Source organism: Dendrobates tinctorius, unplaced genomic scaffold (assembly GCF_039654945.1).
Source record: "Dendrobates tinctorius isolate UK_male_01 unplaced genomic scaffold, ASM3965494v1 ptg000149l, whole genome shotgun sequence".
NCBI classification, from domain to species: domain Eukaryota; kingdom Metazoa; phylum Chordata; class Amphibia; order Anura; family Dendrobatidae; genus Dendrobates; species Dendrobates tinctorius.
Genome location: NW_027361816.1, coordinates 450,676 through 472,655, shown reverse-complemented (window position 1 = coordinate 472,655; position 21,980 = coordinate 450,676). Strand labels below are relative to the sequence as shown.

At 43.5% G+C, this 21,980-nt stretch overlaps 3 protein-coding genes across 4 annotated transcripts in view; 1 reads left to right on the top strand and 2 right to left on the bottom strand.

Annotated features, from left to right (window-relative positions):
- The window catches only part of PDCD11 (programmed cell death 11), an 84,141-nt gene extending 77,006 nt beyond the window's left edge, over positions 1-7,135 (bottom strand). The window contains exons 1-5 of one of the 2 annotated variants that reach the window (XM_073546566.1): positions 6,982-7,131; positions 5,331-5,377; positions 1,479-1,583; positions 879-1,007; positions 414-581 (exon numbers count right to left, since the gene is read on the bottom strand). In XM_073546566.1, coding sequence (XP_073402667.1) covers positions 414-581; positions 879-1,007; positions 1,479-1,571 — 390 coding nt within the window. In that variant the 5' untranslated portion in view covers positions 1,572-1,583; positions 5,331-5,377; positions 6,982-7,131. Of the gene's footprint in view, positions 1-413; positions 582-878; positions 1,008-1,478; positions 1,584-5,330; positions 5,378-6,981 lie in introns of both variants that reach the window. The other variant, XM_073546565.1, reaches the window with a different exon arrangement.
- Positions 7,136-7,166: 31 nt separating this feature from the next.
- ATP5MK (ATP synthase membrane subunit k) lies at positions 7,167-13,319 on the top strand. The gene is made up of 4 exons (XM_073546568.1): positions 7,167-7,339; positions 11,395-11,490; positions 11,574-11,665; positions 13,111-13,319. Exons 2-3 carry the CDS (start codon positions 11,404-11,406, stop codon positions 11,661-11,663), a joined length of 177 nt encoding a protein of 58 aa, XP_073402669.1. The 5' UTR covers positions 7,167-7,339; positions 11,395-11,403; the 3' UTR covers positions 11,664-11,665; positions 13,111-13,319.
- A 2,105-nt stretch (positions 13,320-15,424) lies between these two features.
- The window catches only part of TAF5 (TATA-box binding protein associated factor 5), a 38,197-nt gene continuing 31,641 nt past the window's right edge, over positions 15,425-21,980 (bottom strand). Inside the window, exon 11 of the mRNA XM_073546567.1 lies at positions 15,425-19,359. Within this exon, the coding sequence (XP_073402668.1) occupies positions 19,142-19,359 (218 nt within the window). The 3' untranslated portion in view covers positions 15,425-19,141. The remainder of the gene's footprint in view (positions 19,360-21,980) is intronic.

Sequence of the window (21,980 nt, the reverse complement as noted above, 5' to 3'; positions counted from 1 at the left end):
TGTGTATATAACTTTTGAAAAGTTTGGTTGCAGAAGAGTTCATCTGAACATTGTGTTCCTTTGTGTCCGATTTGCTCGGCACACTCCTACTTGGAGAGCTGAACCAATAGCACAAATTAAACTGTGAGCATTTCTTTTCAAGCAATTGCTTTGGATAACATTTTTTCTTGATTTCTTTATGGCAAGACAATCCATTTAAACCAGTCTTGTAAGGTGTTGGGACATTTACAGCTGGTCTTTAGAGTTTGTAATTTACATTCCATGGAAGACAGCCCGCTCCTCTAAATCTCTGGGGTGTTGCTTCCACCAAAAGCGAAAGACGCAACTTCAACGCTGCAGAAGTCAGAAATAAACGAGGGCGTTCTAGATCCTTTTTCTTTACCATTTCCACAAAAGGCAGCTCGAATCCTTACCTCCAGTGGTTCATCCGTTTCCACTTGCTCACCAAGCAATTTGGTGTAGGCCTCACAAATGTTTATTGCTTGGACGTAGCCAATGAGCCCATAAGGTAAACTAATGGACAACTCAAAATCTTTTGCTTCCTTCACACATCCCAGGAGCAGCATGCCATCATGGAGGCTCTGCAATCGAATAAGAGATGGTCATGACCCAAAAGTGATTAATAATACAATATACTTAAATTGAGTGCTGTTCCTCCGTTATTCCTCCTGGTAAATTAGATACAGACAACTGAACTTTACTTTCTACATTTAGGTTTATGCACCTGCATACAGTAAAATTAAATGTATGGATACACTCAAATGTGACGTGTGCGATTGACAACTGCGTTTTTCTAATTATTTGTACATTTCCAGGAAGGATAACAAAAGAATGGCTAATGAAGAAATGACATGTTATTATTAGAAAAGTCTACCAACCTTAAAATTCAGTAATTCAATGCCTTTGTCTTTTTTTTCTACACTCTTTTCCGGCTTGAGAATCTCAGATTTCTCCTTTAAAACCTTCTTCTTTTTCTTCTTTATCTCTTCTAATTCTTCATCGTGGGTCTAAATAGGAATATTAATGTATTATTTCTGCTACTGACTGATGTAGCAATGATTATAAGGGCACTAATACATAGAATAATCTTAGAATAACAATGGGAGAGCACCGACTTCAAAAGTGTGGCATCTTTAAACAGATTGTCCACTATATGGACACGACCCTCACCGATCAGGTGTACTCCGCTCCAGCCTGACATGATGTACGGAGCTATACTCCGTAGTGGCGTACAGACTTTAAAGGGACCCATCATGTCCCCAAATGGTATTACCCTGCAGGTTAATAGCATTACTACTACAATACAATGATGTCGAGCCGTCGCACCGAAAGTGCAGCTACAGGGAGGAGATTCCTTATTTCTCCCAGGAGCCGCTGGCTTTCAGTCACCGCATTGAGAGTAAATAAATAAATATATTTTTCAGTTATATTAAAAATATTCCCTTTTGAACCTAAGTCATAATGGCTCATTGACATACAGAGAAGAGGTTGTCATCTTCTCGCGGCCTCTTCTTAATGCCAGTTTCTTCGGATTTCTTCTGTACGCCCCCTCGGGGGAAACTCTCTTCCATTTTGGTGTAGGTCTGGTAAAGAAAAAAACAAAACATGACAAAACTAATAAGAGTATTGTACTTTTTCACTGCTACGATGAAAATCTCAAGCAAGTCGGCTGCTATTACCTGCACGCCATTAAACTATAACATCAGTCGCAATGCCGCACATTTTTACATATGAAAGTCGTGGTATGGTTATGTAGATGTTCTTCCCTATATATAATTGATATCTTTTCTTTTTTGTAGAGATTCGATGTTCCAGCCCTGAGAAATCTAGTGTAGAAGTCACATGCAAATCAGGCTGGAAGTGCACAGGGGGTGTGTCAATGTACTTGGGAAAGGAAGTCCAGCTCCACTGACACACCCCCAGTGCACTTCCAGCCTGATTTGCATGGGACTTCTACATTAGATTTCTCAGGGCTGGAACATCGGATCTAAACAAAAAAAGAGAAATGTATCATTTTTATTGGGTGACAAGCACCTATATAGGCATACTACTACTGCTATATGTAAAAACGTGCTGGCAGCTTCCCTTTAAGTGTGCCATTACGTTATGATGAGTGAGGTGTTAAGTCATCTGAAAATGGAAAAGATGCAGAACAGATTCTGCACGATGTAAAATCCACAGCAAATACGCTCACTTCAAAAATATGATATATAAGTATATAGGTGGGCACCACGGGAAATATGACATGAATATGATAACTGGGTGCAACACTGTGCCAAGTAGATCAAATGAAAAAAAGGGAGAAAAGAGACACAGGATAACATGCACACAACAGCAGAATGTCCATGTGAAAAAAGGCTTTTATTGACATACAATAGCCAGAGATCCAAGTGTACAATAAAAACAATTAAAAACCACAAATGGAACAAAAGTGGGCAGGTGGAGAACACATGCAGTATACAAAGGAAGAAATCTTTATATCAATAAGTGTCTCAAAATATGCATTCACAACAATGGCCTCTATCACCATATAATATGCATAAAATGTTTGGCATAAACAATTGGACAATTTGCAGCAGTAAAGTCCGATCAGTCTAATAGTCACTTGTAGGTATGTGAACAATCCAAATGATTACTATGCAAGTCCATAGATGAGGGAAGGCAACACAGAACCCAACGCGTGCCGTTGCTAGCCTGCGGCTTCCCCTGACGAAGCTGCAGGCTAGCAGCGACGCGCGTTGGGTTCTGTGGGCAGTGTGAGTATGCTTACGTTATTTTCATGTGATCCAGCAATTGCCTTCCCTTTGTGGTTTTTAATTGTTTTTATTGTACAATTGGATCTCTCTGGCTATTGTATGTCAATAAAAGCCTTTTTTCACATGGACCTTCCGCTGTTGTGTGCATGTTATCCTGTGCCTCGTTTCTCCCTTTTTTTTTTATTTACGCTTCAAAAATATGTTCACTTCGCTTCTACATGCAAAGTTTACACTGCATATTTTGCAATTTATTCACATTAAATCCACACCAAAATCTGGATTGGTTGAAAATTCTGGCGCAGATTTCACCTTATATACTGCAAACTGTGAAATCCGTGAGAATAAAGCACAGCATAAAGTGACGAAGTGCTGATTCACAACATGAATCGCAGTTTAACCCACTGAAAATGATTTTTCCCGCATGGATGAGGTTTGGTATTATTTCATTCACTTTGCCGCCTCTGTAATATGCGGAGGCTTCTCTGCTGCAAATCCAGATGGAAAATCCAAATCGCTTCTACGAAGTGTGAACAATGTGCACAACTTTATTAAAGGGGTTAGTCCTGCTCTGCTTAACGTCCACTTACACACACTAACCAGCAGCACAATGTGACCGCTGTTCGGTAAACTATTACCGATTGGCGATCGTTTAAAAGCAAATGATGCGCGAGGAACGATTTTCAATTGATCACTCAATGCACAAAGGCTGCCATGATTCTCTGCTGAGCGAGTCCTGATTATATAAGACAATGCATTGCCAAGAAAGATGATCTTTTGTGCTGAATAGGTATTTATTTATTTTACTCATTTACATAGCGCCTTTAATTCCACAGCGCTTTACAAACATTAAAAAAGTGGTTTGGTACCGTGTTAGCCAGTAGAAAAAAATATATAAAGTGCTGTCAGTGAGAGAAACAAAATATGAATCTTGTGGGCATGATACCTTTTAATGGCTAACAAATAATAGTGAATGTTGTTACAAAGCAAGCTTTTGAGACTGCTTACGTCCCTTCATCAGGCTGATGAAGGGACATAAGCAGTCCCGAAAGCTTGCTTTGTAACAACATTCACTATTATTTGTTAGCCATTAAAAGGTATCATGCCCACAAGATTCCTATTTTGTTTCTCTCACTGAGAGCACTTTATATATTTTTTTACAAACATTATTGATATTGACACTGTCTCCATTGGTGATCCCTATCAGTATGTCTTTGGAGTGTGGGAGGAAACCAAAACACAAGGAGAACATACAAACTCCTTACAAATGTTGTCCTTGGTGAGATTTGAACCCAGGAGTGGACCACAGGGCTGCACGGCTGCAGTGCTATCCACTGAGCCACCGTACTGCCAATATATATACTGCCTATATATAGTACAATGCTAACCACTGAGCTGCCCTATATATAGTACAATGCTAACCACCGTGCTGCCCTATATATAGTACAATGCTAACCACCGTGCTGCCCTATATATAGTACAATGCTAACCACTGAGCTGCCCTACATATAGTACAATGCTAACCACTGAGCTGCCCTATATATAGTACAATGCTAACCACTGAGCTGCCCTATATATAGTACAATGCTAACCACTGAGCTGCCCTATATATATAGTACAGTGCTAACCACTGAGCTGCCCTATATATATAGTACAGTGCTAACCACTGAGCCACCGTGCTGCCCTATATATAGAATAGTGCTAATCACTGAGCCACCATGCTGAAAAGATCATTTCACCCAATAACCGAGCGCGCTGCTCATTCATCAGCAACCTGTTTAAAAGGCAAGATAGTCACCAAATGAGCAGTTTTAACAACATTCATTCAAAGCCTCTGTACATGTACGATTATTATCTGAGTAGAGTAAAGGCGCAATTGCAGACCGGGCCGGGGGTAGAACAAAGTAATATTAGTGACTGAGAGTAACTATGTTTTTTGTGATGTCCATTCTGAATGACAAGAGAACATAACCACAGTTCTCTGCAGTGAATATAGTCACAACACAAGCGTCTTTATTAACGCTCATTCATGATTATCTTGCAGTGTAAATGCCCCATTACATTGGCATCCAGAAGAAAACAAAGCAGGTGACGCTGCATCTACTAATACCAGCAAGGAAGCTTATCGTGATCGCATACCACCGATCAGACCCACACTGATTATTAAAGGGGCTGTTTCTTATTCTTTGGCAAGAGCACGCCACCTGCCCAGCCTCCCGGAACCTGGGTAACAGTGTGCTCAGGGGCACACATATCAATAATCCAGCCTTGCACAGGGGGTCCCAAGAAGTAAAGGGCCACTAGCACCAAAGCAGGTGGGATTGAGCATTATGATGGACTATTGTGCTACAAAGGGCCCATATATTGTCCTTCCACGGGGCCCTTGTATGTGTCTCAAAGCGAGTGCGCTCCTTCACCAACATTCAGATTTGGCATTACCGATGCTGCTATATGGGACACTAGGCCTCTGCAGCATGGGAGGAGCGCAGGGCGCTGAGGCTGCTCGCTCCTGACCATGGCAGACTTCACTGCAGCGAAACACTATTGGAAAGAGCTTGTAAGCGCTGCGCTCCTCACCTAGGACACCGGCGACCACAAACAAGACTGCAAAGGTGGTTGGTAACCTAGGCAACAAGACGTAAACAATAAAATTAAATATCTTTTGAAAGCCTGAGAGGTTCTTTAACGAGCGATAACATGCACAGTTCATGTTTCTACAGGAACTTTGCAGCTTTTTCCCATTTAACACGACGAGACAACCCTTTAGGCCATGTGCACACGATGCAGATTTCCAGCGGATCCGCAGGGGATTTTACTGCGCAGAAACATTGCATATCCGCATTGTGATGTACAGTAGCATGTTAGGGTATGTGCACACGTAGTTTTTTGGGTTGTGCGGATTTTGGAGAGAAAACTGCAGGTAAATCCGCAGGACAAAAGTCCTGAGGTTTATCTGCGGTTTTACACCTCATAAGGGTACGTGCACACTTTGCGGTTTATGCTGCGTTTCCGCAGCGTTTTTGGCTCTGCAGATTCTGCTGCGTTGTACACTACCTTTATTTCTTATGGAAATAAAAAAAAGCTGTGCACATGCTGCGGTTTTTTCTGCGCGGTTTTGCTGCGGTTTTCAAAACGCAGCATGTCAATTGTTTGGTGCAGAAACGCTGCAGTTTTACACCTCATCCATTATGAGGTGTAAAACCGCAGAAAAACCGCAGATAAACAGCAGATAATCTGCAGGTCTTTGTCCTGCGGATTTACCTGCGATTTTCTCTACAAAATCCGCAGAGACAAAAAACTATGTGTGCACATACCCTAATGGATGAGGTGTAAAACTGCAGCTTTTCTGCACCAAACAATTGACATGCTGCGGATTGTAAACCGCAGCAAAACCGCGTGGAAAAATCCGCAGCATGTGCACTGTGGTTTTTTTTTTCCATTGAAAATAAAGGTACTGTACAACGCAGCAGATTTCACTACTTGTGCACATACCCTAAGGCTGTGTGCACACGCTGCGGAAAAGGTGCGGATTCATCCGCGCGGATTTTGTACAATCCGCAGGTGAAACCGCAGGTCAAAAGACCTGCGGTTTTACCTGCGGATTGCTCTGCGGTTTTGCCCTGCGGTTTTTCATCTCCTCAATGGAGGAGATGGCAAACCGCAGGAGAATCCGCAGAAAGAATTGACATGTCAATTCTTTCTGCGGATTGAAAACCGCAGATAATCCGCGCGGAAAATTCCGCAACGTCTGCACTGCGGTTTTTGATTCCCATAGGGAATCATTGTACTGTACACCGCAGCAGAAACTGCTGCGGGTCCGCAGCGGCCAAAACCGCTGCGGAACCGCAGCAAAATCCGCAGCGTGTGCACACAGCCTAAGTCAATAGAAAAAAAAACGCTGTGCAGACGCTGCGGATTTTTCAGCGCGGTTTTCTTGTGGTTCAAAATATGCAGCATGTCACTTCTTTTGGGCAGTTTTCCACCTGCTCCATTCTCCAAATCCGCAGGGGAAAACCGCAAGAAAAAAGGAAGAAATCCGCAGGGCAAAAAAGTACGTGTGCACTCAACCTGAAGGGCTGAGAATGGAAAGACTGCAGCGCAAGCCCCAGGAAAGCTGCCTCAGTCGCCATCACTCCTATCTTTCTGTAAAGCTTGGGATGGTCACATGACCCACAACCCAGCTTTATAACCGTCCCCTTCCTCTAGCTCTGATCCGGCGGTCACTTACCGGCTGCACACGGGTCACACACACTGAGGGCCTCCGCTGCTCACAGCCGGGCTCCTAGGTAGAAACACGCAGCGATCACACACACGTGGGTCTCCTGTACTGTTAACCCGGAAGTACAAAATTCCAGCCGCACAGTCACGTGACAAGCGACTTCCTGTTCCTGGCTGATGAAACTCGCGTCGCCGGAGTCACCTTCTGTGTCTTGGAGAACGAGGTTCTAGCGGCCAATGGGAAGGCAGAGAGCTCTGACGAGCAGTTGGAACAGCCAATGAATGCAGCCGGTGGTTAGAAAGCCGGAGACAGCGGGCGCAGCAGTCGGCAGTGAAGGGCATTGGCACGTTGCTGCAGGCACGGACTGGTGAGCGCGGCGGCATACGGTGCTGGGTTTGGTCCTTGATGTGTTGCTTATTTTTCGGGCCTGTGGCCGGTTATCAGTTTCCTGGCGGCCTCCGCTGCTGGCCTGGACGAATGCGGGGCCGTCACTGGCCATCTTGCACCCACAATGGCCAGTTACATCAGGGGCTACTTAAAGGGGTTGAACGGAGTGTGACAACCAATATGCTCCTGTTAAAGGCGTTTTCTGGTGTTGGACCTTTCTCCCCGTCCCTAACTCTTCCTCTGCATGCTATATATCGGGCTTTACTCACCCTCCCCAGGTCCAGCTGTCTCCGCCATTGTTCCCAATGTCTGTAGGGTCGATGTCATTGTGCTCAGAGGCTCTTCCCAAGTTGATGGTACTAGGCGCTCAGAGCTCGCTGATTGGCTGCAGACAACAATGGGCACCGTAACAGGATTGGCAGAGAAGAGTCAGTGATGGACCTGGGGAGGGTGAATAACGCGAGTATTTTTAAATCAGGCTGCATCCGGGTGACCCCTTTAAATCCTCTGCAGCTTCGGCCTTGCTGCTCTGTTGGCCAGTAACCTCCACCCGGTCACTGGCCTATATGGGGATGCTGGCATGTGTTTCAAGAGACCACTGTCGCTAGGGGTTTAGACTGGCTGCAGTGGAGACTAATCACTCGCTGTGGCTAAGTAGGGCAGAGGCATAACTAGAAATCATTAGGCCCTTAAACCCCTTCCCCTATCCTGGTGGCACCTCACCCCACGCCAGTTGATTGATAGGTCTGTCCCGTGTGTGCATAGAGACCTGTCAATCAAGAAGGGCAGAGAACCCCATCTGGGATCCACATCGGACTAGTCATTGCTCCCTATAATCCCCGACTTTCAAACAAAGTAAAGTGTACTGGCTGTAATCCCATTCATCTGCCTGTGTTTCGGCAGTATGTATCTGACAGATTCCAATAAACTTTGGTTCTGAGTGATGTAAGGGAATATATAAAGTTTTATTTCAAAGGGTCGTGTTATGACCTTTTTGAATATGGACCCAACAAACTGCTACTTTTGCTGGGGAAAAGGCAGCAGACCCCTGTTTGATACTTACAAGCCCACTTCCACCCTCACTGGCTGGGAAAGTGGAGTACAAAATGCGAAATTTCAGATAACCGGGAACTATAGCGATATGTTTGGTAATCAGGGCTGAGGAGTCGGAGGTTTGGCTTCCCGACTCCACAGCCCTGTCCTTTGTTGTGGTCTTGTATACTTCAGTCTAAGCCTCCGGTATGTGTGGCTTCAGTTTTTTCACAGATGATACATGTATTCATTAAAATCTATGGTGCTGCACACATTAAAAGTAGTATCTTCATTCTTTGGACGGCTTCTGCCCACACTCTTAATGGAATATACAGGAAAAAGATGCTAGCTGTGAAGAACCACCAAAATGACGGCAGAATCGCCGGTGGAGCCATTTCAGGGGGAAAAAAATCAGTGTTTTTCTGACGCTTTGTGTAAGAAAACTCCAGTGGGGCTCCACTGTCAGATTACAGACGCCGTGTGCACAAGGCAAAACTTTGTCCCATTTTCAATTTCTCAGGTGAAAAAAAAAAGTTTCTCATCATGCTCAAAGCAGTCCATGAGAAATAGACAGCACATGGATTTGTGCCAGAGTCCTGTTTATTTTTGCTTCCATTGACCAATAGACTTGTATTGGTGAGATTCATTTAGTGTTTTTTTTTTTTTTTTTTCTTACTGCGTTTTTGTCAGGGTACATTTGTCTCTTGTGCATGCTGATAAACATTTAGTGCATAAGTGATTCAACTTCATCAGGTTTTGGCACCAAAATTGCATCAAAACCTGATGCCTGTGTTTTTTCCAGCGTTTTTTGCACTACATATTGCTTTCAAAGGGTGAAAAACACTGCTAGAAGTGTCATGCTGCATTTTGCAGAAATGCAACTCTGACAAAAAGTCAGGGTGGGAAAAAAAAACAAGGTGGGTGCATGAGACTTCTGCAATCTCATAGACTTTGCTGGTACTGTGAGGCTGTGTGCCCACGTTGCGTTTTTGTAAGCGTTTCCGCAGCGTTTGAGCCGGATCAGATGCTGCAGAAACGCTTAAAAGAAGCTTCACATTAAATTTAATGCATTTTTGGCTTTTTGTGCCAATGCATGCGTTTTTAAACGCTTAGAAATCGCTTAGCGGCTAAAAACGCAGCATGCTCATTATTTTCCACATAGTTGCGCGTTTTTAGCCATTTCCAATGTTCCCAGAAACCGCGCGAAAAAAATGCATCAAAATGCACTGTTTGTGCAAAAGTCGCGCAAAAACCGCGTGGAAATAAAACGCGCGGTTTCTGGGAAGGAGTCCGGTTTTCTAAGCGTTTAAAAACGCTAACAAGGGCACATAGCCGAAACACAAATTCTTTGGTATTATTATCTTCATTTAATTTGTCTTAAATGAAAAAACACAAAAGAGAATGAAACAAAAAGCAAAACATTGATCATTTCACACAAAACTCCCAAAATGCGCCAGACAAAAGTATTGGCACCCTCAGCCTAATACTTGGTTGCACAACCTTTAGCCAAAATAACTGCGACCAACCGCTTCCGGTAACCATCAATGAGTTTCTTACAATGCTCTGCTGGAATTTTAGACCATTCTTCTTTGGCAAACTGCTCCAGGTCCCTGATATTTGAAGGCTGCCTTCTCCAAACAGCTATTTTTAGATCTCTCCACAGGTGTTCTATGGGATTCAGGTCTGGACTCATTGCTGGCCACCTTAGAAGTCTCCAGTGCTTTCTCTCAAACCATTTTCTAGTGCTTTTTGAAGTGTGTTTTGGGTCATTGTCCTGCTGGGAGACCCATGACCTCTGAGGGAGACCCAGCTTTCTCACACTAGGCCCTACATTATGCTGCAAAATTTGTTGGTAGTCTTCAGACTTCATAATGCCATGCACACGGTCAAGCAGTCCAGTTCCAGAGGCCGCAAAGCAACCCCAAAACATCAGGGAACCTCCGCCATGTTTGACTGTAGGGACCGTGTTCTTTTCTTTGCATGCCTCTTTTTTTTTCTCCTGTAAACTCTATGTTGATGCCTTTGCCCAAAAAGCTCTACTTTTGTCTCATCTGAACAGAGAACATTCTTCCAAAACGTTTTAGGCTTTTCCAGGTAAACTCCAGCCTGGCTTTTTTTACGTCTCGGGGTAAGAAGTGGGGTCTTCCTGGGTCTCCTACCATACAGTCCCTTTTCATTCAGACGCCGACGGATAGTACGGGTTGACACTGTTGTACCCTCGGACTGCAGGGCAGCTTGAACTTGTTTGGATGTTAGTCGAGGTTCTTTATCCAACATCCGCACAATCTTGCGTTGAAATCTCTTGTCAATTTTTCTTTTCCGTGCACATCTAGGGAGGTTAGCCACAGTGCCATGGGCTTTAAACTTCTTGATGACACTGCACACGGTAGACACAGGAACATTCGGGTCTTTGGAGATGGACTTGTAGCCTTGAGATTGCTCATGCTTCCTCACAATTTGGTTTCTCAAGTCCTCAGACAGTTCTTTGGTCTTCTTTCTTTTCTCCATGCTCAATGTGGTACACACAAGGACACAGGACAGAGGTTGAGTCAACTTTAATCCATGTCAACTGGCTGCAAGTGTGATTTAGTTATTGCGAACACCTGTTAGGTGCCACAGGTAAGTTACAGGTGCTGTTAATTACACAAAGTAGAGAAGCATCACATGATTTTTCGAACAGTGCCAATACTATTGTCCACCCTCTTTTTTATGTTTGGTGTGGAATTATATCCAATTTGGCTTTAGGACAATTCTTTTTGTGTTTTTTCATTTAAGACAAATTAAATGAAGATAATACCAAAGAATGTGTTTGCAATCATTTTCAGGAAGAAACTGAGTTATCTGACAGAATTGCAGGGGTGTCAATACTTTTGGCCACAACTATACTTGTATGTCGTAGCCACTTGTGCTCGGTCTTTCAGCAATGTCTCCAAGCACCTACTGAGAACAATCGTCACGTGTCCCTTATTAATGAGGTTTTTGTTTCCCATGTTTGTCTTTCAGCAATTCATCATGGGAGGACACGACGCAGGGACACAGTACCACTTCACTGGCATCAAGAAATACTTCAACTCTTACACTATGGTTGGCAGGAGGAATGTACGTGATTGGGCACAGTCCTTCCTGTCCTTAATCTTTGTTTCAACTTTTTCTAAGACTTAACTTTTTTTCCCCCTTTGCAGTGTGTACTGGCCACATATGCAAGCATTGCCGCCATTGTCCTTTTCTTTAAATTAAAGCCCAAGAAACAAGCAGCGGTGAAAGATAAATAACGGTAAGTGACCTAAGTAATGATCAGCCCTCTTCACATTTGTAAGATCAGATACTGGTTTGTTATGCTGGGCCACGGCCATTTCCACTAATGGGAGTTTGTGGTGTAGTGACCACCTCCGAGCGCGGCCGCTCAGATGACATTCAGTTGAATGGGAGCCGAGCTGCAGTTCTTGGCAGCTGTCACTACACCATCAGCTTAGTGCGACAGTTTACATACAGCCACGAGCTCCAGTGAACTAATTGCTGACATCCTAATGAATTATTAGCCTGGACAACCCCTTTAAGTGTAATTTATAGCTAATTAAGTAATTGGCCACCCAGCCAAAGACCTAAGTGTCTTTCTTCCATGGATGACAGGTCTGTGGGTTGCCTTGTATTGCACCTCAGCTGTATTAGGTCTGAGCTATACTGACTTTTTTGCAGCGCTATTGATTTTAACTATTAAGAGGCAGCTGAGTTCCGCCACTCAATTGCATACAACTTAATGTATTGCTGTTGCTAAATGGTTTAAATCAATTATGAGGGAAAGCTTTAATGTGAAAGTTTATCCAGGTGACTCCCATATAACGGAGACTTCTCACTTACTTTCTTCATTCATATTAAGTACAGTATCTGGGACTTCCACTGATCCCATACAGGGGCTCCAATGCACCTTGTGCATGTACCACTATTGTCACAATACAGGGCACACAGCCAAAGATCACTGTATCACTGCTATACTGCAACATGTGAATAGGGTCACATTGCATCTCCAAGGCTACAATGAAATGACAAGCAAGTGACTAAATCGGACATTAGTTGCAAAACTGCTTGTCCCTATAGCCTTGGGGGTGGCAAATGCTACTTGTATTGCACAGAGATCCATTCCAATCTTTGGCTGTGAGACCTGAATTGCGGCCAATGATGCCCCAGCCTAATAGACGTGACAGTAATCCTTAATGCCTCTGTCCCATAGTCACTTGCAAGGTGGTCACACATGGAACTTAAATTTTATAAATATGATTTGTAAAACTGACTTTAGAATATGTTCCCAAAATGTCTCATACTTTAGTACCTGCAAAGCGGACAAGTTATCAAAAATTTTTTTTATATGTAACGAACAAATTGACTTTACTCCATGGATTTTTGTCCTTTGCATAGTAAAACCTGCAACAAAACATTTTACTGTCCAGATTTTTCCACAGTGCAACAATCCCCCACAGATGTACTCATATTTATTTCTGAGCCTAAAATGATTGGTTTCCCTATACATACAGGGAGTTCTGAACTCCAAGGCTTTGTGTTTAGTAGAGATATCAAACAATGAAGGGATTCTAAAGACAGGTTCATCTCCATTTCACCTCCAGTCCTGACAGATGTTACCTTTTCTGGGATTTCATACACAACTCTTATCTTATCTCCACCATCGTCCTATACTTCTGTCCTGACTTATGTTTTTGTTGACAGGGTCCTGGATGTAGAGGCTGATAGTTGCTGGACCATCTCCTTGTCATGGATTTACTCCCATCTTGACATTAAACACCAGATTACTTGTATTTGTATTGTCTTTATTTACAGTTTCGGTTAAAAAGTCTGTACAAAACGAGGCAGTGCCCTCCTGCCCGGGCAGCCACAAGTTTGCTGGAGGCGTCAGTCAATAAATAATTCACAAGTCACTCATGTGTCTTCCGTAAGAATGGTTATTGCTCTAGCGTCAATTGGACCCATCCGAGGTTTCCTCCAATCAGAGGTAGTACATGCAATGCATAACGTGGGACAAGGTGAACTGAAAGAAACTTAAGTAGAGGAAAACTATTACTAAAGCCACCCATTCATAATGGGGAAAGGCTTCATGCTATTAACTGGTAATATTTAGATGTCACCATTTCTGCTGCCCTGGTTCAGTCTCCTCTGATGCAGTAGCAAGACTTCTTCTGCATCCTTTTTTCTTGTGCATACTAAACCTCCACGATGGCAGCAAAGTGACTGATATGGCTTCCACATCAGAGCAGATTGGACTAGGGCAGTGCAAATCTTTCTGCTCAACTCATGATAGATGAGATTTCCTTTTCAATCCTTGCAGATTAACTTGTAGCATTCAAAAAGACATGAAATCACAGAAAGCAGTGCTTTCTCCATGACTACTTCATAGGGTTCCCACTGCATTTAAATTAATACAGAAGTGGTGGTCAAGCATGTGCCCCATGTATCCCCACTGCTAGATTTATTGTGGGACAATATCAGTTACTGAAGAAGGCCGGGGTCACACTTGCGAGAAACTCGCACGAGTCTCAATACCCGGCACTGACGCCAGCACTCGGGACCAGAGTGCTCAGCTGCATAGAAATATATGCAGCCGGTCCAGAGTTTCTCAAGTGTGACCCCGGCCTAAGAATGCATATAGAGAAACGTACAAGTTATTTTGTGGCGTATGCTACCTTATCAATGAGATGGAAGACTAAACTGATAATTGGGCAGGTTTCACACTTGGGGTGTGTGCACATGCTGCGGATCCGCTGTAGTTTCTGCTGCGCTGTACAGTACCTTTTATTTTCTATGCAAAATGAAAACTACAGTGCAGATGCTGCAGAATTTTCCACACGGATTTGCTGTGGTTTCAAAACCGCAGAAAGAATTGACATGTCTATTCTTTCTGCGGATTCCGCTGCGGTTTGCCATCTGCTCCATTGTAGTGATGATAAACCGCAGGTCTTCTGACCTGCGGATTTTACTAAATCCGCACAGAGCATTCTGCAGCGTACGCCACACACCCTTACGACACTCATGGGCCAAAGTGCTGAGTACCTTCCCCAACCTCATGAGACTGTTTCAGTCCATGGCTTTCCTGGCAGCCACAATGTAAAAGCCATATAAAGTTGTTTTAGACCTGAGTATTCTTCACATGAATTTAAAAAAAAAAAAAAAAAAAAACTTTACATCAGTGGGTGGGGATACAAGAAACTGTGCACATTGCCAACTTCTGTTGAGGTGCTTCACAGAAGGGTTAATCCATAACATTTGTTGCAGAAGTTGCCACATTTAATGAAGCAGAAAAAGCCCCATTCATACGTGTGGAACAGATCTTCATTTGGAAAAATACTTGTAAGGCTAGTTTCACACTAGCGTTTATTTGACACGGTGCCGCCAAGCCCCACCCCCTGCCCGCCCCATCCAGTCATCGCCGCCTATCGCACATGGACGCTTGCGATCTGCGCACCCTATCTTTAGCATAGGGTGCGCTGGCCGTGCACTAGTAGGATTTTGGCATGCGCTGCGCACTTTTGAAGGTGCGCCGAAATGCAACATGCTGCGTTGGGCACACCTTCAAAAGTGCACAGCACAATCTGCGCACCCTATGCTAAAGATAGGGTGCGCAGATCGCAAGCATCCATGTGCGATGATAGTCGGCGATGACCGGATGGGGGCGGGGCTTAGCACCGCCGTACGCTGCGTCAAATAAACGCTAGTGTGAAACTAGCCTAACGTAGCTGTTGCCTCTAAAAAAAATTTCTTCCGTCAAATCCACAAACTCTAGTTGGGTACATTCAAACTATTGGTGTGGATTTGCCATTGTAACAAACTTCAAATATTCTTTTAAGTTTCAATGGGAACACCATTCACAGTGTCATTTCAACATGGAAAAAGCAGCAATGTGTCTGAGTGAAGAAAATGACTCCAAAGCTTGGCTAAGAAACTACCCCAAGCAAAGTTAAACATTTTTGGCATGGATTTTTTTTTAGCCAGAATAACCCATAAAATAAAAATGCACCATTGAACAGGGTCACATGGAGAAGATCTGCTACAGACCTTAACATTTATTGACTCATCCATATGCCTGCTATTGTATTACAACAGGTCATTAGTGACCAAGCTTAACACCTGCAGGACTGTTCTTGGTACAAAATATTTTGACCTTCCTGGACTACTGATCCAGAAGTCATAACATCCATAGAGCCTTAATGTTTTATATATTCTCAAAGATTCTAAGGCCTACTTTGCCAATAATAAATAGATATAAACTGTGCAGCCAGTGTACAAAAATGAACAAGACAATATACAAATTAATGAAAGCAGAGATTATACAGCTTCAATCGATACATGGCATTATGCAAACCTTAAGCAGGTGTGTAGAACAAAGTTTAAACAATGTTTGCACATTTTGTAAAAATAAATGAATACAATAAATCATGTTTTATGACCACAGTTTGCCTTCAAAACAGCATAAATTGTGCTAGCTACACTTAGTTTTGGCAGGAACTCTTCAAAGAGGGTGTTCCAAACATCTTGAAGACCTAACCACAGATCTGCAGATGTCACTTGTGCAAATCGTTGACACTCCACCTAATACCACACACACATGAGATTGAGCTCAAGGTTCTGGGAGGACCAAATCACTTCTGGGACTTTTTTACACTGACCGTTCTTAATTGATGTCTTACTGCAGAATAAGGGAGCAAATCAGACACTTTATTGATGGTATTACATGGTTGCTAAGAATCTATTTTTCTTAGTGTTGAAGCCATCAAGAAATGGCTAACTTTGAGGACTGCAGACAGTGAAACCTAGTGCAGAAGATGAAAAGCACATTGTTTTCTTCCATTTGAAGTCAGATAATCAGCAGAGGCATCAGCTCAGAACTGTCCAGAACAAGAGGCCCAGCTACTGTTCATAGAAGTCGAGCCAGAAGTGATCTTCATGGGCAAATTGCAGTCAAAACCCATACCTCTGACAAGGATTCAAGACAAAGCAACTAAACTATGCACAGCATAAGAACTGGGAGCAGAAAAAGAAAAAAAAATCAACACTCTTGAGAGCAGTACAATAGTGAGTGTCTAGTCAAACAAGAACATATTGTTGAGGTGCCTTGCAATCCAGTAAAGGGTTTAGTCAGGACTAATGATGAATACAGGCAGATACTTACCCATCATGCAATACCATCAGGGAGGCATCCAATTGGCATTATGTTTCAGGTCATTGGCCTGCTGCAGAATAAATTTGGAGCCAATGTCATTAAGAACTATCTTCAGTGTAAAAAAAAAAAACCTCTAAGGGTATGTGTTCCCACTGTCAGACACTGGGTACATCCACAGCAGCCAGATATTACAGCATAGTGGATGGGATTTTCATGAAATCCCATCTCCACTATGCGGGCACAGACATCTCCGGCTTCCCTATGTACACGCACATGCGGTGCATCTTTCCAGACCACAGCATGTCTATTTACCGTATTTTCCGCTTTATAAGACGCACTTTTGTTCCCCCAAATTTTGGGGGAAAGTGGGGAGTGCGTCTTATAAAGCTAATCTGTGTGCTGCTGTTCTATAGAGTGGTGGGGGGGGGTCAGGCGGCTCTGGCATGGAGTCAGGGGGCTGGATGGGGGCTGCAGAGACAGCAGGAGGTCCTGTGCTCCCGCTCATTAGCCTCATGTAATATTCACTGCACCCGCTGTCCATCACCTCGGTGCTGAAACAGCACCGAGTTGGTAGACAGGGGAGCAGTGCATATTACATGTGCCAGCACTCACCCCTAGTCACTATAGACACCTACTGATGATCACTCCTGTTCCCAGCTCCCCCGTGGCTTTCCTGTGTCAAGTCTACTGTCATCCTCCTGCAGGGCGAGCAGCGGCAGCAGCAGCTCATTCAGGCAGCTCATCAATTCAGGACTTTGCATGATGTGACCAATAGGACCTGCGGTCACATGACTCCCAGTGTGCACTGCAAGTCACATGACCACAGCTGAGCAGCTCCTATTGGTCACATCATGGAAGGTCCTGTAGCAACAATGAGCTGCCTGAATTAGCAGCAGCTGCGTGCACCCTGCAGGAGGAGGATGACAGACTCGACACAGGAAAGCCACGGGAGAGCTGGGAGCAGGAGCGATCATCAGTAGGTGAATTAACTGTTCATTATTTTAGCATGTGCTTGCCAGCAGGGGGGAAATAGGGGGATTATAGGACTGGGGGGGGGCAATGTGTGCCAGCAGGGGGAATATAGGGATGGGGACTGTGTGCATACCAGCAGGGAGGCATATAGAGAAGGGGGCCATGTGAGTGCCAGCAGGGGGGCATATAGTGACTGGGGGGGGGGGGCAATGTGCCAGGATGGGGGTTATATAAATACCAGGATGAGGGACATATACGGTATATGATTTGAAAGATGGACACTGGCATTATAAGACACCTCCATTTAACATAAAAAAATTTTCACCAAATTTGGGGGTGCGTCTTATAAAGCAAAAAATACGGTATCTTACGAAGACACTCAATCGCCACAAGATAAATATCCCCCGTACAATGTATTGGATGCCGTGATTCCGCACTGTTCAATAAATGTGCGGAATCACCTGCGTTCAAAAGCCGGCAGCGCATTGGACGGAGCGGACATGTGCTGCATTCAAAGCGCTGCCGATTACTGACCGTGGGAACATATCCTTAGTCCTGGAAGTGATGATATCGCCCCCACACCTGATAGGAGCCCAGATCTCAATATTGAAATTGAAGATACTGAAGGATTTGCTCACGCAACATTTACACAAGATCTGTGGTTAGTTTTCCAAGATGTTTGTAACAATCTCATGCAGAGTTCCTTCAGTGTAGCTAGAAGAATTTATGTGGTTATGAACAGGCACACCAAATATTGACATGATTTAGAGTTCTCTTTTGTTCAGTCACTGTGCATTGTTAAAAAAAAAAAAATAATGTCTATTGATAAAAAAAGTTGTCATTTTTCCCCCATACCTATCTAAGATTTGCACAGCACTGTACCGTTAATGCCCACCCTTAATATATATTTTTTTTTACTGATTCACATTAGTTTTAAAAATCTGGGCCACCAAATCCTATAGTCCAACTCAGAGGTAAGAGATTGGACTTTCCATAGGCTATGTTCACATCCCATTGGCCAACGTGCATCTTTCACAAGATGCCACAGCCCTGAGATGGACACATCCACGCTGCTCATGTACCCCCAAATTGGCACAAGGTTTCGCCTCACTGTCACAACACGTCAGGTTCTATTTGAGGATTTCAGCAGTAAGGCCACTACCAATGCCTGATAAACAGGAGAAGCTGGACAAAGTCACTCCACTGAAAATAGGATGGCAAGATAGTGAGGCACTTCCACCGATGGACCTTTAATGTACAGGCTTCTCCATGCTTACTGCCCCTATTCTGCTAAAAATGCTCTAGCAGATTTAGTATAGTTCCTGAAATCTGGGACCTCCACAGAATCAGCATTTATGATATACAGTTTACAAGCACTCAGTGCTTAATATAACGGTCTTTCGATCACAGCACCTTTTCCGCATACACTTGAGCTCCATAGCTTTACACATAGCCAGTCCGTAGAGCAAACAAGGCAGTGCAGTGAATGCAAGAGGATCTTGCAGAAATTGACATCTGAATCGCATTTGGTAACTTCATTGCATAAGGTGGTCTTTGCCCTTGGCTGGACACCGTTTTTTTTCCCCTCTGTATTTGTCTTTTAAGTGCATCGGCTTATTGTGGGCCATACGCTCCTGCAGCCATTAGGAGGTTTCGCCTTGTGAAATGAAGATGGATAACAGGAGTGGATTTTGTCAAGTAAGAACCAAGTAATAAGTCTTGGCAGTTTTCATGCAAGTTTAAATGACCTGTGGCACTTGTAAAGTCATCAGTCTCCAAGTCTTCAAAAGCCTTTACTGCATCCCATAAACAAATTGTATTATCCATGGATGCTATAGTGGATAGGGGGAAAAGAAAAAAAAAAAAAAAAATCTGATCAGAATGGAATTATAAAGAAGGATTTGATAGGATTCAAGCCTATTCATTGCAGAGTAAAATGCCTGTTTAAAATCACTTCTAACTAGGTCTGTTTTATTACTGGTTACTCCATGATCTCAATGACAGCAGAGATACAGCACAGTCTACAAGATCAGTGTTAGCAAAAAAAAAGTCATGTGTGAACTTGCCCTACTTTTGTTTCTGCAGCAAAACCTGATCTTGGCAGGAAAGAAGCTGCAGCAAAAACGCAGGGTTTAGGTGCGTTTTTTGATTGTTTGTCTCTTTGTCCATGACTTTTCTGCAGCAAGAACGCTGCAAATAATGACAGGTGTGTTTTTGCAGCATTTTTTCAACACCCATTCAATTCAATGGGTGAAAAATGCTGAAAAAAACGCAGCAAAAACACTGAAAGTGACATGCTCTATGTCCAAAAAACACAGCAAAGCACAAAATCCTGATCACACAAAAAAAAAACCAATGTGTGTGCATGAGATTTCTGAAATCTCATAGGCTTTGCTGGTAATGGAAATAGCAGATGAAAATTAGCATAAAAAACATGGGGAAAAAAAACAGCAAAAAATTCCTGTGTGAACTTACCCTTAAGCTTCCTTCTGGTTCAGAAAATAGATGAAAAGTACACAAGAACAAAAAAGTTTGTAGGGTTGGGAAGGAGAGAAAAAAAAAAAAAAAAACACTAAGCGGTTTGTAAATCGATAAGGATCACATTGCACACTTATAGCCAGTGGTCTTTTTTTAAACTTAAAAAAAAAACAACCCAGAAGTGAAGTCACGGTAAGGCCTCATTGACATGTCTATTTTACGCATACATGTGTTATAGTCATAAAAAAAAAAAAAAAAAAAGGATAAAACACATTTTAATCTACTGTGTTGTTCACATGTCTATGCAAAACTCAGGGACAAGTCTTTTTTTCCCTAGTATCACAGATAAAAAGTGCCCATACAAGTCTATGGGTCTGCGAAAAGCCGGATTACTTACCGGTAATGCTCTTTACATGAGTCCACGACAGCACCCACTCGAGGTATTGGATCCACCCCATTTGGAACAGGAAACCCTACAGAAAGATAAAAGGGGGCGGTCCGCCTTTCCTCCTCAGGTTTGCATTTCAGAGTACCAGGAGGACCGCCAAGGGTTAGACAATGTCTTTCCATCTCTAACTTTACTTATTCATCTTTAGCAGATATATTTTATTATTGATATCTTATCAGAGAGGGAAGTGAGCGGGTGCTGTCGTGGACTCATTAAAAGAGCATTACCTGTAGGTAATCTGGCTTTTTACCCTTCGCCACGACAGCACCCACTGGAGAGATTCCAGAGACCATCACCTGGGTGGGACCACCGTGCCAAGGACAGTCCTGCCAAAGCTTAGGTCAGAAGTTGATGAAAGGTCAAGTCTATAGTGATTATAGAAGGTTGAAGGAGTTGACCAAATTGCTGCCTTACATATGGCTTCAATTGGGACGTCTCCCCTCTCGGCCCAGGAGGTTGCCACTGCTCTAGTGGAGTGTGCTCTGATGTTCTCCGGAGGATCTTCATCTTTTGCGGAGTAAGCTAAGCGAATGGCATCCCTGATCCATCGGGAAATGGTGCTCTTCGTGACTCTGTACCCTTTTTTACAGCCCTGAAAAGATATGAACAGAGCCCTACACTGCCTCCAGCTCCTGGACCTCTCAATTTATTTTAGGACAGCTCTTCTAACATCCAAGGTGTGGAATTTCCTCTCCTCCGGAGTGGAGGGATCTCGAAAGAAGGTCAGGAGAAGTATCTCTTGAGATCTATGGAATTTTGTTGATTCCTTAGGTTGGTATGAGGGGTCTGGTTTTAATATTAACCTATCCTGGTATATCTGAAAAAAAGGGTGGGTCTATGGATAGGGCTTGGATATCACTCACTCGCCTAGCAGACGTTAGTGCCACTAAGAGGGCCGTCTTGAGTGACAAGCATTTCAGGGATATTGTGTCTATTGGCTCAAAGGATTCCTCCATCAGGGCGTCTAAGACCAGATTTAAGTCCCATGCAGGGACTGCAGGTATGTGAACCGGAGTTAATCGTTCACAAGCTGTAATAAATCGTGATATCCACTTATTTCCTGCTATATTATGGCCGTACAGTGCCTCTAATGCGGACACTTGGACTTTCAGCATGTTCACCGCCAGGCCCAAGTCCTTCCCTTTCTGTAGAAATTCCAAGATAGGAACCATCGGAACTTCTGTGGTATGAGGCACTGTATGAAACTGCAGGAATTTCTTCCATATCCTTGTATAAATTTGGGTAGTGGACTGCTTCCTGCTCTGTAGGAGCGTAGCAGTTAGTATTTCAGAAAACCCTCTTGATCTTAGTAGCTGCCTTTCAAATTCCACGCCGTCAAGTACAAGCTGTCCACTTGGGGGTGGAAAAAAGGGCCTTGGTAGAGTAGGTTGGGAATCGAAGGGAGAACCCAAGGATCTGTCACCGACATGGTTTGTAGCCATGAGAACCACAGCCTCTTGGGCCAGAATGGTGCCATCAAGATAACTCTCGCCTTGTCCTCTCTGATCTTCCGAATGAACTGTGGTA